Source organism: Asparagus officinalis, chromosome 4 (genome assembly GCF_001876935.1).
Source record: "Asparagus officinalis chromosome 4, Aspof.V1, whole genome shotgun sequence".
Taxonomy (NCBI): domain Eukaryota; kingdom Viridiplantae; phylum Streptophyta; class Magnoliopsida; order Asparagales; family Asparagaceae; genus Asparagus; species Asparagus officinalis.
In genome coordinates this window covers 107,172,215-107,188,869 of record NC_033797.1, presented here as the reverse complement: position 1 = coordinate 107,188,869, position 16,655 = coordinate 107,172,215, and the positions used below count along the sequence as shown (strand labels likewise).

Below are 16,655 nucleotides of genomic sequence, written 5' to 3'. Positions count from 1 at the left end.
CTAAATCCCTAATGCAACAGAAACGTAGAATAGAAAAAAGTACACCAAGATTTACGAGGTTCGGCAATTGCCTACATCCTCGGGAGCCACACAGATAATTTCTTATTAATCAAACAAGAAATTACAAATCAAGAGCAAATCGCAAAACTGGGATTTCTCAAATGAACACTGTAGCTACTGTGTTAATAATTAAAGGGAATAAACCCCTTTCAAAGGGAATAAAAACCCTAATTAATTTCTCTCTCTCTCTCTTTCTTAAACTTTTCTTAATCTCCCCTCAAAGGAACATGAGAGCTGAAGATGAAATAAAATCACTGCTGTGATTTAAAAGGAGGGGGGGCCGAAAGAGGTTGAGAAAAAATGCGTCTGCGTTTTTTATCGCCGCCAGAGAGAAATCGGGGGAGAGGAAGCAAACCGAACCCTAGGGCACAAAGGGGTTTATATAGGAGGATTGGAGGGCTGGCGACAGCCTGTCGCCAGCGGATAAGCCCGACGCGAGGGTCGGAGGCCAAACGCGGGGGTCGAGTCGCTCAACACGAGGGTCGGAGCGCTCAACGCGCGGGTCGGAGCGCTCAACGCGAGGGTCACTCGCACGCAGAGCTCGAGGCTCGCCTGAACCTCGTCTGCAGCTTTGCCCACGCCATCATCGAGCTCGCCTGGGGCTTTCGCCGTCGACTTCGCCTGAGTCGACGTCCACGCTCGTCGGAGTTTCGCCGGAGCTCCTCACCGCAATTGAGGTTTGATCTACACCCCATTCTAACAATCTCCTACTTGGAGATCAAACCGCCGTCAAAAGGCTATCTCATCAAGCTCCTCTCCTGTGTGGCTCCGCCCTCATCATCTATGCATGAAGGCCAACTGAAGTTGCGCACAACTCCAGTTTCTGAACAGTCACCGTCTTTGTTAACATGTCTACTGGATTCTTACTTCCTGGAATCTTTTCCAGTTTCAGCACGTCATCTTCCAACAGGGATCTGATGAAGTAATACCGAAGCGCAATATGCTTCGTTCTAGAATGAAATGTAGAATTCTTCGCCAAGTGTATCGCACTCTGGCTATCATTGTGCAAAACATTCTTCTCCTGTTTGAATCTCAGCTCTGTCAACAAACCTTGAAGCCATATCATCTCTTTACTGGCTTCAGTCACTGCAATATACTCAGCTTCTGTAGTGGATAGGGTAACGATCTTCTGTACTTGTGACATCCAACTAACAGTTGTAGTTCCGACGGTGAATACATAGCCGGTGGTGCTTCTTCGGTGATCAACTTCGCCGCCGAAGTCTGCATCTACGTACCCTTGCACTTCTACCTCTCCCTTACTAAAGTGCAAACACTTCTGTGTGGTGCCTCGTAGATATCTCAGAATCCACTTGACCGCTTCCCAATGAGCTTTTCCTGGATTCGACATAAACCGGCTGACCACTCCTACTACATGGCCAATATCTGGTGTCGTACAGACCATTGCAGAATATATCTCGATCTGCAAAATACTGAAGACCATACAAAATATTACGGTTTTAACATGCTATGTTTTACAGAAAATTGAGGTATGTACCTGAGTTGCAAGGTCGCCAATTGCTAATCGCGAGAGGACGATTTTTGCTCCACTCTTGACACACTTATCTAACTTGTCGTAGATGATATTCCACTCAGCATCAACAATTGACTGATACTGCAGTGGATCTGATAGTCTACAAATGACTTATAAATTGATTATAAGAGAACCATAAAACATGATGAAAAAACATATTAACAGAGCACATTTATTGGAGTTGATTTTACCTGATTTCAGCATTTTCTTTCTCTGATTTCAACTCTAATTCAATGTTTAACAGAAGGATTTTTGGATTCAGAAACTTCTTTGGCTGCTGCTCAAAACCAGCATAAGAGAATGTCTTTTTGAAAGCAACACCATTAACAAGAAATGAATCCCTCATAGTACCCCCTAGAACCTGCACCAGAAGCCGTAATTTAAACTTCAAAAACCTTTACTGCACACTAACTCATTGCAAGCAATACCTTTAAAATTCCATCCAGTACAAATTAAATAATTCCACATCATTAGGGTGCAAAGCCCCCCCTCCCCCCAACCCCCAAAGCAAAAGAATAAGAAATAAGATATGATAGTCATAAAACAGATGGCAATAAAGATGAAGAGTTGTTTGCCTTAAAGACTTGACTCAGAAAATAAATTCTAAACCTAAGCAATAAGAAGTATTAGATTCTACATTAGCCTCCCAAATTTTATGCCAATGCTCCAGATTCAAAAGTTATGCGCTTGGAATTGACGAGTAAAACGATCTTTTCATCTAGAAGCTTTAATCAAGACAGTAAATACACAACAGGAAAAAGAGACGAGTTATTAACCATATGCATGATGAAACCTTACAGTACCCAAAATTTTACATCCACTTCAGAATACCGATTGCTTTCAAAATGTACTTCAGATGTCGCGCACATATAACCAATAACCCCGCCAATGCACAAACCCACCCACCCCCAGAAAAAACAAATATCAGTTAAGACCTTTTGGGTTTCAAATGCTAGAAAACTAAACATAATTGAAGCATGAAGTTCCAACTTCTGAGAATAGAACAATCAATATATGTTTTGATGCTAACAAAGCTGCCTTAATGGGTGTTAGAAACTTAGAATTAATGTTATCACGCTTGCAGTTGTTATCAATGTATGTTTAGATGCTAACAAAGCTGAAATGTTATCACGCTTGCGAAAAAGCAAATATACGCGTGTAAGGATTGATGAGAATAACCTTTTTTATTCCAAGTAAATTTAATCTATCATCATTTACAATAGCAAGGACAGCGTCCACAACCATTTCAGCAAAAAATTCTTTTTCGCCTCCTATTAATTTTGATGATAGTGTTGTAGCAGCACATTTTGCCAATAAGGACTTTTTTTCCTCAAGGCTCTTCCCTTCTTTGCTTACAGAGAGCTCTTTAACTTTGCTAATGGCCTGTAATACGTGGTATAATATTCAGTTCAGCGAACAATAAACTACAGTATATCATGCAGATAGTCACTAATACACTCACCAAGTTTCCTGCAGCTCGGTAGCTTCTAATAATATTTTGAGGATGGACACCATCCTCAATGAAAGGGTTTGCCTCTTTCAAGAATTCACCTGCAAGCAGCACGACTGTAGTGGTACCATCACCAACCTGCAACAAGCCAGAACATAAGACTACAGATTATCTTTCACAAATAATACACAAAATTAGATGTGACAAAAATTGTGCAATGCTTAAATTGTAGATATAATGCTGCCACCAAGCATTTTGAAATTATCCAAAAAGAAATCTTTTGATTGTGAAAGATTGAATCTTTAACATCCAAAAAGATTGAATCTTTAACATCCAAACACTGAGTTAACTTCTCCACAGAACAAGAAAACAACCTTCATCCTCATTTCCCTGTAGATCTTCATCGAGGGTCTAACCAACTAGAAAGTAAAAAAACTCAAAAGCCATAGAATTAACTAAAACTAATTTCGTTACCTCGGAGTCCTGAGACTTGGCGATATCGACAAGGATCTTGGCAGCAGGGTGAATGATGTTGAGCAGCTTCATGATCGTAGCCCAATCGTTGGAGATCGTGGTGTTGCCCTTGTCGTCGTGGATGAGCTTGTCCATTCCCCTCGGGCCGAGAGTTGTACGAACGGTGTTGGCGACGGCGGTGCAGGCGTTGATGTTGCTCACTACTTGTGCTTTACCCTGCGACGTGTCGGTGCCTTCCTTTAGAAGTATGATCTGAGGCTGGAGCATCGCCGCCATCGCGCTGGGTAAGATCTAGGGTTAGGGTTTGGAGTGGAGGAGAAGTTGGAGGGAGTGGATTTGAGAGTGTTTTGAGAGTTTCAGGGTTTTAGTATGCGGGAGAGGGGAATGCGAGGGTCTGCCGAGATTAGGGCAGTTAACGGGTTAACGGGTTTGAAGTTTGGATACAGTGGTCTAGTGGATACAAGGGAGATTATAATATGAAGAGAAGAGTTTTCATTTGCTCTCTTATATGGTGTGTCTGGCGGGAGCGCAATGACAGATTGTTTTTTAATAAGCAGAAGAGTTCTCTTGCCCTCTTGAACAAAATTGTGACTTTTTCAACATTTTGGCTAGGATCTGAGGGGATCTCTGCTCGAGCTGCCAGATTACAAGAAAGAAGAAGAAAAAGAGCTGCTGGTTTCAATACTGCCAAGGTTGCTGATTTTGGGAACAAAGATGGTGCGGCTACAGTGATTCAATTGGGATGATCCTTTTATATTCACTGGATATGCTCTTGGTTTTGCTTGAAAGAAACTTTGTTCTTCTGTTTTGTTTTTGGTTTCTTTTGACAAACTTGTTATATCAGGTATTTGGGGGAGGTTATGTCTGTTTTTTTCCAGTTGTATACAGGAAATGGGGTACTACTACTTGTAGTATTTTCTTTTGAACTTTAGTACATACTCTTGGTTGGGAGTATGAACTTTTTTTTGTAACAACCACTTTATCTTTTAATTTAGCTGGCTGGAATACCTTTGGGGTATTCCATCCTTTTTCTCAAAAAAAAAAACGGGTTAACGGGTTTCGGCCAAATTCCTGACCTACCCAATTAGAGTTCGGGTGCTGAAATGCAAATTCCTCGTGAGAGGATAGTCTGAAGAGCCCCAAAGGCTTATCCCTCTTTTTTAATAAGCCCTCGAGTTTCTGTTTTTGAAAAAGAAGCTCGTAAGTTTTACTCCACTCTTCTAAGAAGCCCTCAACTTTCTTTTTTTGACCAATAGGCATCTCATTCTCGATGCATAGCATTGCTAAATTGTTCAATCTTTCTTGTGCCATTGTTGAACGCAAGTAGGTTTTGACCAACTTCAACTTTGAAAAACTTCTTTCCGCTGAGGCTACAAACACAGGCAAGGTTAATAAGATTCGATAGGCAATTGAAACATTTGGATAACAATCAACATGTTTAACAAATTCCAAAATTTGGAGTGCTGTCATTGACACATCTGGTAATGTATTTTGCAACACTCTTAATTCAGAAAACATATCATTAAAGTCAATATCAGATGAATCATTATGAGATAAAACTCTTTCAAGGTGATTGCAAGAATCTCTTAATTTATTATCATCTAATGACTTCAAAGTATTTGAATCACATAAAAATCCAAAAATGCTTTCAAATGTCTTCAATTGTTCAAATCTCTCTTTCAATGAAGTGATTGCCATATCCACAACAATAAAAAAATAATTAACTCTAAAAGACTCCTCCGTGGATTGTATTTCTTCATTATGATCATTTTCATCAAATTGTTTTTTCCTAATGATCCGGCGTTTTGTTGGAAATGTAGGATCCACATTCATATCAAATGCAACACTTCTAGCAATATCCAAACTCTTCTCAAACCCATCATTTCTAAAGTTTTCAAAATATAACATCACATCTGATACCTGTTTCATAGTAGTATGAATGTTCATATTTTTATTTTGTAATTTTTTGTTCACCATGTTAATAGCAAATAAAATGTCATACCAAATAATCATACCAAGTAAAAATTCAAAGTTCTCAATTGCAGTTACCAAACTTTCAGCTTCACTCTTTGTTTTCGCATCTTCTGAAGATTTATATAATTCTAACAAAGCCAATCTTATTTGAGGGGCTTGAAATCTAATGGCTTTTACACTTTTAACCCTACTCTCCCAACGGGTATTACACAAAGATTTGACAGTAAATGAAGAAACATTATCAAGTAAGATCTTCCACCGCTTAGTAGAACTCGAAAATAATGAATATATACGTTGCACAACTCCAAAAAATGAGATAGCTTTAACACAAGAATGTGCCATATCACTAAGAGTAAGATTGAGACTATGACAAGCACATGGCATATATAAAGCTCTTGGATTAATTTTAAGTAATCTTTTTTGAATACCTTGATGTTTACCTTTCATATTAGAACCATTATCATAACCTTGCCCTCTAATGTCATCAACATTAAGGTCAAGTAGTTTTAATACATTTAACAATTCATTAAAGAGCCCCAGTCCAGATGTATCATCTACCTTCAAAAATTCTAAGAAATACTCTTCTATTTTTATTTCATTTTTACACATCGTACAACTAGGACCATTTGTTCTTGATGACTTATATCTGGAGTGCAATCAAGAATTACAGAAAAATATTTTGCTTCTTTAATTCTCTTTATGATAGAAGTTTTAACACTAACGCCTAAACGAGAAATCAACTCATTTTGTATTCTGTGGCTAAGATATTGATAATGAACTTCATGATTTTGAATTCGTCTAACATGATCTTGCATTATTACATCAAATTCTGCGATCAACTCAATAATTCCCAAAAAATTACCATTATTATTTTGATAGAGCTTCTCATTAGATCCTCAAAAATCCAAATGATTTTTAGCAAGACATTTTATGACGGCTACTATTCTAATCAAAACTTGTCGCCATCGTTCTTTTTCCATCATAATTTGTTTTTGCAACTCATTATCAATTGTTTCATTTTTTTCCCAACCTTAGTCTTAGCTCATTCCAGGAGCTCATATTAGTCATATGCTCAATACTATTTTCATGGTCAGATAGTCTTTTGCAAATGTCTCCGGTCTCTCAATCCTTCATTTGCTAATAAAGTTGTATTGCTATTAGATTTGAATAATTTACAACAAAAGCAAAACACTTTATCGACAAGTTTAGAGTAAATCAACCATTTTCGATCACTAATTTCTCCATTACTCAAATTTCTAGAATAATGTGCATATGAAAATTTCCTTTGATCTTCATCTAAAGGAAAATTAATGTTCAATTCTCTTTCAAATCCCTTCTCAACTAAAATGTCCCTTGCTTTGTTATCAAGATTTTTCCATGTGCTAGGATCATATATATCAAAATGTGGTAAAGCTTGACTATCATCACCTAGATTTTCATTATCAAATTCCCTTGGCATAACATTATCATTATGAAAATTCGGTAAAGATTGACCATCATCAACTACATTTTCATTATTTAAATCACTTGGCATAATATTTTCAGTAATAGGTTCACTTGAAACAATATTTTCATCACTTAAATTTTCATTTGATTCGCTAACTATAGGAACATTTGAACTTCTTGATAAAAATTTATCAATAGCTCCTTTTTGTGATTCAACAAGTTCTTCTTCTCGTTTTTTCTTTTTCCTTTTTTCATTTCCGCATAAATATTTTCGAGGTGCCATTTTATAAATAAACAAATAACTAAACAACTATATGAAATTTAAAACAAATAACAAATGTAATTTGCAATAGAATAACAAAGTAAAAGAAAAAGAATAATAGCACCTGATCAAATGTATGAATACGATAACGCCCAAATCACCATAAAAATTATTGCAATGTATCACTGTATCAGCCTTTGAGAACAAATAGCAGATGGACAAGTATGATTTTAATAGACAACCTTATATTAATTTTTATTGAACATATAATCTCTTTTTATAGTAGAGTATTATATGAGAGAAATTAATAATTATTTAATGTTAGTGTTAATTATAAAGGAGCAAAAGTGAATGTCAAACGGTAAAAATTCTAAACGGCTAAAATTTGTTACTAAAAATGAGGAGGTGGATTGATATTGTAGAAAGAAGATCCGGAGATATATAGCTCAAATAGGCATGATTGTTTAATTTCATTGATTACTAAATCTCGTAATTTTCGTCAAATTAACTAACATGCCTTACACGCGTGGGGAATTTCATCCTGAATCCTAAGAAAGGATATGCCGACACCTAACACGCGCCGCCGGTTTAGTCTTTCTCCGAAGAAAAAGACACCAGAGTTCGATTCTGGGGTATTTTATCCCGAAGCCTAAGTAGGGATAAGTCAGCGTCTAATACACGTTGCTGGGTAGCCTATTCCCATGACAATGGCGAAGTCTACGTATTCAATGTCATAGCACGCGCAACGTTACATGCGAACGGATTTAGACAATCCGCATGCTAGCCCGACTCAAACGGTAGTCGGTAAAGGCTAATCAAATCCGTTAAAGGCTGGGGGTTAGCCGAAAATCCTAAAGTCAACGCCTAACACGCGTCGCCGGGTAGCCTATTCCCGTAACAAATGGTAAAGCCTATGTATTCAACATCATAGCACAAAGTCTAAGGGAGTTCATTCCTTTAGCGCAACGTCACATGTGGAGCGGATTAAAACAATCTGCATGTAAACCCGATTCAAACGGTAGTCGGTAAAAGCACGTCAAATCTGTTGAAGGCTGAGGATTTGCCAAAAATCCTAAGTCAACGTCTAATACACGTTGATGTTTAGTCTTTTCACAGGAGAAAGACGAAGTCTACGTATTCAATATCATAGCACTAAAAGGGTTAACTCTTTTAGCTTAACGTCACATGCGGAACGGACTTGAACAATCCGCATGCTAGCCCGACTCAAACGGTAGTCGGTAAAGGCTCATCAAACCTGTTGATGGCTGAGGGTTTGCCAAAAATCCTATAAATGCGAGGGTCACTGACGCATCAGCTTCATTAGTTGGTCTCGTGACTTGAGCATCCTACGACGTTCGAAACCCTAGGGTCGACGCCAGTCAACGCGTAATCCTAGGTCAACGCCAATCAATGCGTTGCGACCAAAGTTAAAACATACGACGTTCGAAACCCTAGGTCAATGCCGATTAACGCGTAACCCTAGATCAACACCGATCAATGCGTTACAATGAAAGAATCAATACTCCGAAAAGTATACGAGTATAAACTGCTTCTTAAGACTCCAATAAACATATGAGTATAAACTGTGTCAGACGCCGGACAATGCGTCGCAATGAAGCTTGGACGCCAGACAACGCGTCACAATGAAGCTCAAACGCCGGACAACGCATTGTAAATGGAGATTCAACGCCGACGACTGATGGTCAGTTCTTTGTTGAAATAACCAACTCGAGCTAAAAAGTCAGAAAATCGAAAATCGACTTTAAATTCAAAATTCCAACAGACGGTCAGACAATAAATGCAGCACCGGAACCTTTACAGACATTCGACAAAGCACCGAACAGCCTGGAGGACTGAAGGAATCAAGAATGGAAGCCACTCCAAATATCCAGTCGTAACCAATCGAAGGATGGGACAATCATATCCAAAGTATTCCAGACTCTTCTGTAAAAGAACGAGGCTGAAATACTTTGGAGGGGGTATCTGTAGGTGTATAAAACTGTCTATAGGTCCCTACGAATGGCTCAGTGCTAAGAAAAGATGATGAACATTATAATCTAAGTCACAGGAGCTTGATTAATGTCGACAAACACATGAAGTGGGTTGACGAACTATGTGAAGCAACGGAGTTTCAGAATAATGAGGATACGAACGGATCGGGAGCCCCGTGTCACTTACAAAAGACGAAATACCCTTCGTGTCTCATTTATTCCACAGATGATCTAATCATTGGAGCTTATATAACTCCTCATCGTCTTTCCAACGCACTTTGAATCGCTTAAATCCGAGTTCGGATGAAAAAGTTATGGTGAAAATGGAAAAGTGTGCAAAACAAAATGTCTCAGCCCGAGCCGAGACACCCAAAGATGTCTTGGAACTTGTGGAGTTATTTTAACCATGATCCCGTTTGAATCTGAAGAAACTCAAAACAGGAAAGTTGTATATATTTTTGTCAACTTTCCAACCCATCTGGAATCAGATTATTTGGAGGTCATATGAGGACGTTATGCCTAAAATAGCGCCGAGACACCCAGAGGTGTCTCGGACCTGGCCGAGACACCTAAAGGTATCTCGGAACTTGTAGAGCTGTTTAGACCATGATGCCGTTTGAATATGAAGAAACTCAAAACTGAAAAGTTGTAGATATTTTTGTCAACTTTCCAACCCATCTAGAATCAGGTCATTTGGAGGTTATATGAGGAAGTTATGCCTAAAATAGCGCCGAGATACCCAGAGGTGTCTCGGACCTGGCCGAGACACCCAAAGGTGTCTTGGAACTTGTGGAGCTGTTTTGACCATGATCCCGTTTGAATCTGAAGAAACTCAAAATAGGAAAGTTGTATATATTTTTGTCAACTTTCCAACCTATCTAGAATCATGTCATTTGGAAGTCATATGAGGAAGTTATGCCTAAAATAGCGCCGAGACACCCAGAGGTGTCTCGGACCTGGCCGAGACACCCAAAGGTGTCTCGGAACTTGTGGAACTGTTTTGACCATGATCCCGTTTGAATATGAAGAAACTCAAAACAGTAAAGTTGTAAATATTTTTGTCAACTTTCCAACTCATCTGGAATCAGGTCATTCGGAGGTCATATGAGGAAGTTATACCTAAAATAGTGCCGAGACACCCAGAGGTGTCTCGGACCTGGCCGAGACACCCAAAGGTGTCTCAGAACTTGTGGAGCTGTTTTGACCATGATCCCATTAGAATATGAAGAAACTCAAAACATGAAAGTTGTATATCTCTTTGGCAGCTTTCCAATTGGAGATCATACGAGAAAGTTATGTTCAAAATACCCGAGACACTCACAAGTGTCTCGGCCTGGCCGAGCCACCTGGGCCGAGCCGCTCGGATCTGGGCCCAGATCTGGGCCCAGATCCGCTTTCAATGCCTATAAATAGAGGGTTGTAGGCTCATTTTTGAAAGGTTGGAACTTTGAGAGCCGTTACTCTACCGAATTGAAAATCGAGCTTGGAGTTTTGAAGACTTGAGAACTTGAAGATTCAGATCTGGTTCTCGGCGAGCGTCCACGTCACAAAAGGCAGGAGTTCGAGAGAGGTAAAGATCAGATCTGAGATCTACACGAAATCACACTCCGGATCAAAGCTTGGCCTTTGATCCCGAGAACTAAGGGCGATTATTTCCTTGGTGCATAATACCCGTCGAATCGTGTAGATCCGACCGGATCTAGATCGCGCGGTGGTCCACGGATTAACCCCAGTGTCGGTGAAGAACCCACACAAGCGAGCGACCGCAAAACAGGAGCTCACGATTTGTTCTAAAGGAGAAAGTTGTAATCTTTTTTTATTTTCTTTGATTTCGTTGTAACCGGATCTAAAAAAGACCGGATCTTTTGTAACTCAAAAAGTTATTATTTAAGATAACGATGAATTCAATGAAGGCAATTTTCACCGCGAACAATCTGATTTGAGATGTCTTCTTGTATCTGCACTTGGTTTGATTTTATTAATAAAACAAAGTCTTTTCTTTAGCGCACTCCTCTTTTTATCATCATGTTTCTCTGTTGATTGTGAACCCAACGGTCATCATACTTACAGGATTTTTGGCAAACCCTCAGCCATCAACGGGTTTGATTAGCCTTTACCGACTACCGTTTGAGTCGGGCTAGCATGCGGATTATCGAAATCCGTTCCGCATGTGACGTTGTGCTAAGGGAATGAACTCCCTTAGACTTTGTGCTATGATATTAAATACATAGACTTCGCCATTGTTACGGGAATAGACTACCCGGCGACACGTGTTAGGTGTTGACTTTAGGATTTTTGGCTAACCCTCAGCCTTCAACGGGTTTGATTAGCCTTTACCGACTACCGTTTGAGTCGGGCTAGCATGTGGATTGTCTAAATCCGTTCACATGTAACGTTGTGCTCAGAGATTGAATCCTCTGAGACTTGTTGCTATGACTTCGAATTCATAGACTTTGCCATTATTATGGGAATAGGCTATCCAGCAACGTGTATTAGACGCTGACTTATCCCTACTTAGGCTTCGGGATAAAATACCCCAGAATCGAACTCTGGTGTCTTTTTTCTTCGGAGAAAGACTAAACCGGCGACACGTGTTAGGCGTCGGCATATCCTTTCTTAGGATTCAGGATGAAATTCCCCATGCGTGTAAGGCATGGATTTTGGTGTTATTAATAACAACCTGCCACAATGTTGAATATGTGAACGAGCGTTCTTTTTGACGGTTAAGAACTAACCTGCAACGCATGTGAAGCGCAGACTTATCCTTGCTTAGGTTTCAGGATAGAATACCCCAAAATCGAACTCTGGTGTCTTTTTCTTCGGAAAAAGACTAAACCGGCAGCGCGTGTTAGGCGCAGACTTATCACTGCTTAGGATTCGGGATAAACTTCCTAGGATGAATCCTAAATTGATGATTTTGGAAAAGATTGGTGTGGGGAAGGAAGAATTTTATATTCTATTTCCCGGTCTTCTTTTAGGATGAAGGCAAACCCGAATAACAAGGAAGGAAAAATTTTATATTCTATTCCTTGACTCTGGAAAGGAAAATTTTTATATTCTATTTCCAGCGCAAAAGAAACTAGAAGTGGGATCTCCACTCCGAGAATCTGGAAGATCTAAATAAGCTTACCTTTTATAGGGTCGGTTATCTAGATGAGTTTTTCGTTTATCGAAATGAAATTTTAACTTTGGTTATAACCATGAGAGGGCTTAACCAAAGAGAAAAATGATGGAGTTCTTTCGTTTATCGAAAGGGGACTCTGGACTGAAAGTGGACCCCTTGTTCATGGAAAGAGTCAAGAGGGCCAGAAGGACATTTTTGGTGGACCCACTGTCAGTTGAAATTGATCAGTGAGGGATTTTGGTGGTAAAAAAAAAGATTTTGGGTTATCCTCTAGAATATTAAGTGTAATATTCTTTGAGGAACTTCCCGGTAAATGGGTTATCCTGAATGTACTAAGGATAGTACTTTTTCAGAAACTTCCCATTTAACTTCCCGGTAAATGGGTTATCCTGAATGTACTAAGGATAGTACTTTTTCAGAAACTTCCCATTTATTGGCATTAATTGCCTGGCGCCCTCTTGAGTAATCAGGCGATATGCGCCGTTTGAGTAGATTGTGTCTATCACAAATGGTCCTTCCCATTTGGGTTCGAAGTTACCTTTCTTCTTGGAATTGAGGATTATTGGTCGGCGAGCAGCGAGGACCAGATCTCCTTCCTTGAAGCTTCTCTGTCGGACTCTTTTGTTGAAGGCTCTAAACATTCGGGCTTGATAAAACTCAATTTGTTGTTGAGCCTCCAAGCGCTTTTCATCCAACCTCTCGAGCTCTTCGAGACGTTTCTGATGTTGTTCTTCTTTCGTCATCTCAATTGCGAGAGCGATCCGAAATGACGGGATTTGAATCTCCAAAGGCAGCACAGCTTCACATCCGTATACCAACGAGTACGGGGTGGCCCCTGTAGGTGTACGTATGGTGGTGCGATAAGCCCAGAGTGCTTCACCAAGTTTATCGTCCCAGTCTCGTTTATTGGTCTTAACGAGCTTTGACGGGATCTTAATGATCGTCTTGTTGAAAGCCTCAGCTAGTCCGTTTGCGGCGGGATAATAAGGTGTTGATGAAACATCTTCAATTTTGAACTTGTCACAAAACCTGATGAAAGCGTTGCTTATGAATTGTGGACCATTGTCATGGATGATCCTTCTTGGCACGCTGTGTCTGTAGATGACATGATGCTTGATGAAATTGATGACGTTGTTCATCTTTACTTCTTTAAGCGGAATTGCTTCAGCCCATTTTGAGAAGTAATCCATGATTGTGAGGATGAATCGATCGCCTTTGACTGAAGGGGGAAAAATAGGACCGACAATGTCCATACCCCATGTCTCGAACGGCCATGACGTGGTTGACGTGTGTAACTGCTCCGGTGGTTGGTGCATATAATTCGCATGTATCTGACAAGCGTGGCATTCTCGTGCGTGTTCGATTGCATCTCGAGTCATCGTTGGCCAGAAATATCCCATTCTCCTGATGCGATCATACAGCTTGGGACCAGGTTGATGCGCACCATATTCTCCTTCGTGTGCTTCCTTAAGAACTTCTTCTGCTTCTTTGTTCGAAAGACATCGGAGTAATAAACCATCGTAACCTCTACGGTATAACGTATGGGTCTCAGTATTATAGAAGAATCTTGGCGCTCTTCGGCGGATTGATTCCCTTTCTTTTATATCCTCTGGCAGGATACCATATTGAACATAATCAATGATAGGAAAACGCCAATCTCAGGACTCGGACCCAATTTGGGTTGAGTTCACCTCCTTGGCGTTTACGTTTCCGTCATCTTCTTCTTCAATATCCCTACTGTATATGGGTACGCAGAGTTGATGCGTCCTTACTGTGACTAGTAGTTCAGTTTCGGGAGGCTGTGTCAGATATACCGCTAGTGCTGCCAGTGCATCCGCATAAGCATTCTGGAGACGAGGGATATATTCAATGAAGAATTCTTCAAAAGATTCTGCCATTTTGATGGCTTCCTGGTGGTACGGGATCAGGTCCTGGTTCCTGACTTCGTATTCTCCACGGACTTGGTTGACTATCAATTGAGAATCCCCAAAGGCTTCAAGATATTCGACCCCCAGCTCATTGGCGAAACTGAGTCCAATGAGAAGTGAGTTGTACTCAGCTACATTGTTGGAACAAGGACTAGTTAATGAATAAGCCTGAGGCATCACATGCTTCCCCGGGGAGATTAAGACCACTCCAACTCCAGAGGAGACTGTGGGACATCCGGGGGTTATTACCCTATTCACTGCTCTCGAAGCACCATCGAAGTATAACTGCCATACTTGTTGGTGCGACGTAGTGTTAACCTCGTGGGTTTCATCTGGCAAATAATCATATACTTCTGCCGTATCCGTTGTAGGATTTGCCGCCAAAAGATCGCAAATTGCTTGTCCTTTGATCAACTTCTGCTGTTTGAAGTGCAAATCGTACTGGGACAAGAGAAGGGCCCACTTCGCTAAACGCCAATTCATAGAGGCCGGTTGCGTCATAAACACCCGTACTGGATTAACATTAGAAATGACGTAAATCGTCTGTCCAACCAGGTAATGCCGCATCTTTTGCATTGCGAATACCAATGCGAGGTATTCTTTCTCGATCATCGGATATCGAGACTCGGCGCCTATCAAGGTCCGACTCAAGTAATAGACTGCCTGTTCGTGACCATTATCATCGTCTTGTGCTAGTAAGGCACTTATCGAGTGGTTCATCGCCTTGATATAAATCAAGAACGGTCTACCTGATTTTGGTGCAACGAGAACAGGAGGATTCGTCAGATACGTTTTGATATCTTCGAATGCTTTTTGGCAGGCGTCGTCCCAAATAAATGACACCCCTTTCTTATTTAATTTAGAGAACGGTTGGCACTTCCCAGAGAGATTTGAGATGAACCGCCGGATGTAAGCTAAACGCCCTTGCAGTCCTCTGAGCTCTCTCAGATTTCTAGGGGGTTGCAGCTCGTGTATCGCCTTCACCTTATCGGGATCGATATGTATACCTTTAGTGGTGACGACGAATCCCAGAAATTTTCCGCTGGACATTCCCAGGAAGGATTTAGTGGGGTTCATCTTCAATTGATGACTTCGCATGAGATCGAACATCGTCTTCAAGTCCTTGATGTGATCCTCTTTGTTGCGGCTTTTTACAACCAAGTCATCGACGTAGCATTCGACTGTCTTCCGGAGGTGTTCCTGGAAAATCTTAGTCATCGCTCGCTGGTACGTGGTGCCTGCGTTCTTTAGACCGAAAGGCATCACCGTGTAGCAAAAGACACCGAGGGGCGTTCTGAACGCTGTATGTTTCTCATCCTCTGGGTGCATCTTGATTTGGTTATATCCTGAGAAACCATCCATGAAGGACATCCTCTCAAATCCGCACGTATTGTCGATGATGACGTCCGTGATTGGGAGGGGAAAATCGTCTTTCGGACATGCCGCATTCAGGTCCCTGAAGTCGATGCATATCCTGATCTTACCATTTTTCTTCATGACCGGGACAATATTAGCTAGCCAATCTGGATGTTGTTCCTCTCGGATAAATCCTGAGTCGATTAGTTTCTTAACCTCTGCCTCAATGGCTTCCATAATCTGCGGACGAAACCGTCTTTGTTGTTGTTTGACAGGTTTGGCATCCGACTTGATATCGAGGCGGTGCATTGCTACATTAGGGTCGAGCCCTGGCATATCTTCGTAGTTCCACGCGAAGACATCGATATATTCCCTGATGAGAGCAGTTAACTCTTCCTTCTCATTTGGGGGGAGACTATCGCTGATGAATATCGGCTTTGGGTTGGCTTCGTCGCCCATATTGATTTGAACTATTTTATCCTCTGTGGGGGGTTCCCTCTGTTCAAACCTATCACCATACTGCATGTTCAGGTGATGAACCCACGGGTCTTCCCACGTTGGCATCTGATCGTCATCTTCCATCGTGGATGGGTCAGCTATAGCCATATTTACCATTAAGGCCTTGAATGCTTCACCCAGACTTGTATCATAGTCCCATTCTGAGGAATCTGGCGGGTTTCCATCTTTGTATTGCCCAGATGATTGGTTATTGATTAACTAGCAACATTCGTCTTCTGAAGAGGATTCGTACCCTAACCCTCGTCTGAATTTATAATAATCGACTGGTTTCCCTTTTGGTACATATGCTGCTTTGGCTGGGATTCGGGAACCTCTATCGAAGTATAGACCTTCTCCGAGTGTAAAATCATATCCCTGTTTTTCCATAAGCTTGCGCGCTTCCGGACTATACTTAGATAGATGCCGACCGGGTTTGTCATCATCCTCATCTTCTCTTAAGAAATGATCTGGTAATGGAGAGCTTTTTCCCTTACCGTAAATCACTTCTTTTGCGACTCCCATTTTGGCAGGAACGACCAAGGTTGTTCCGAAGGAATGCTG

The 16,655-nt window shown here is 40.8% G+C and overlaps 1 protein-coding gene and 1 pseudogene across 1 annotated transcript; both read right to left on the bottom strand.

The window, feature by feature from the left end:
- On the bottom strand, positions 1-3,794 carry LOC109839133 (T-complex protein 1 subunit eta-like). The gene is made up of 7 exons (XM_020407564.1): positions 3,516-3,794; positions 3,054-3,179; positions 2,771-2,974; positions 1,783-1,952; positions 1,556-1,691; positions 1,421-1,490; positions 1-8 (listed from the first exon to the last, which is right to left on the bottom strand). Exons 1-7 carry the CDS (start codon positions 3,789-3,791, stop codon positions 1-3), a joined length of 990 nt encoding a protein of 329 aa, XP_020263153.1. The 5' UTR covers positions 3,792-3,794.
- LOC109839132 lies at positions 4,062-7,218 on the bottom strand (annotated as a pseudogene).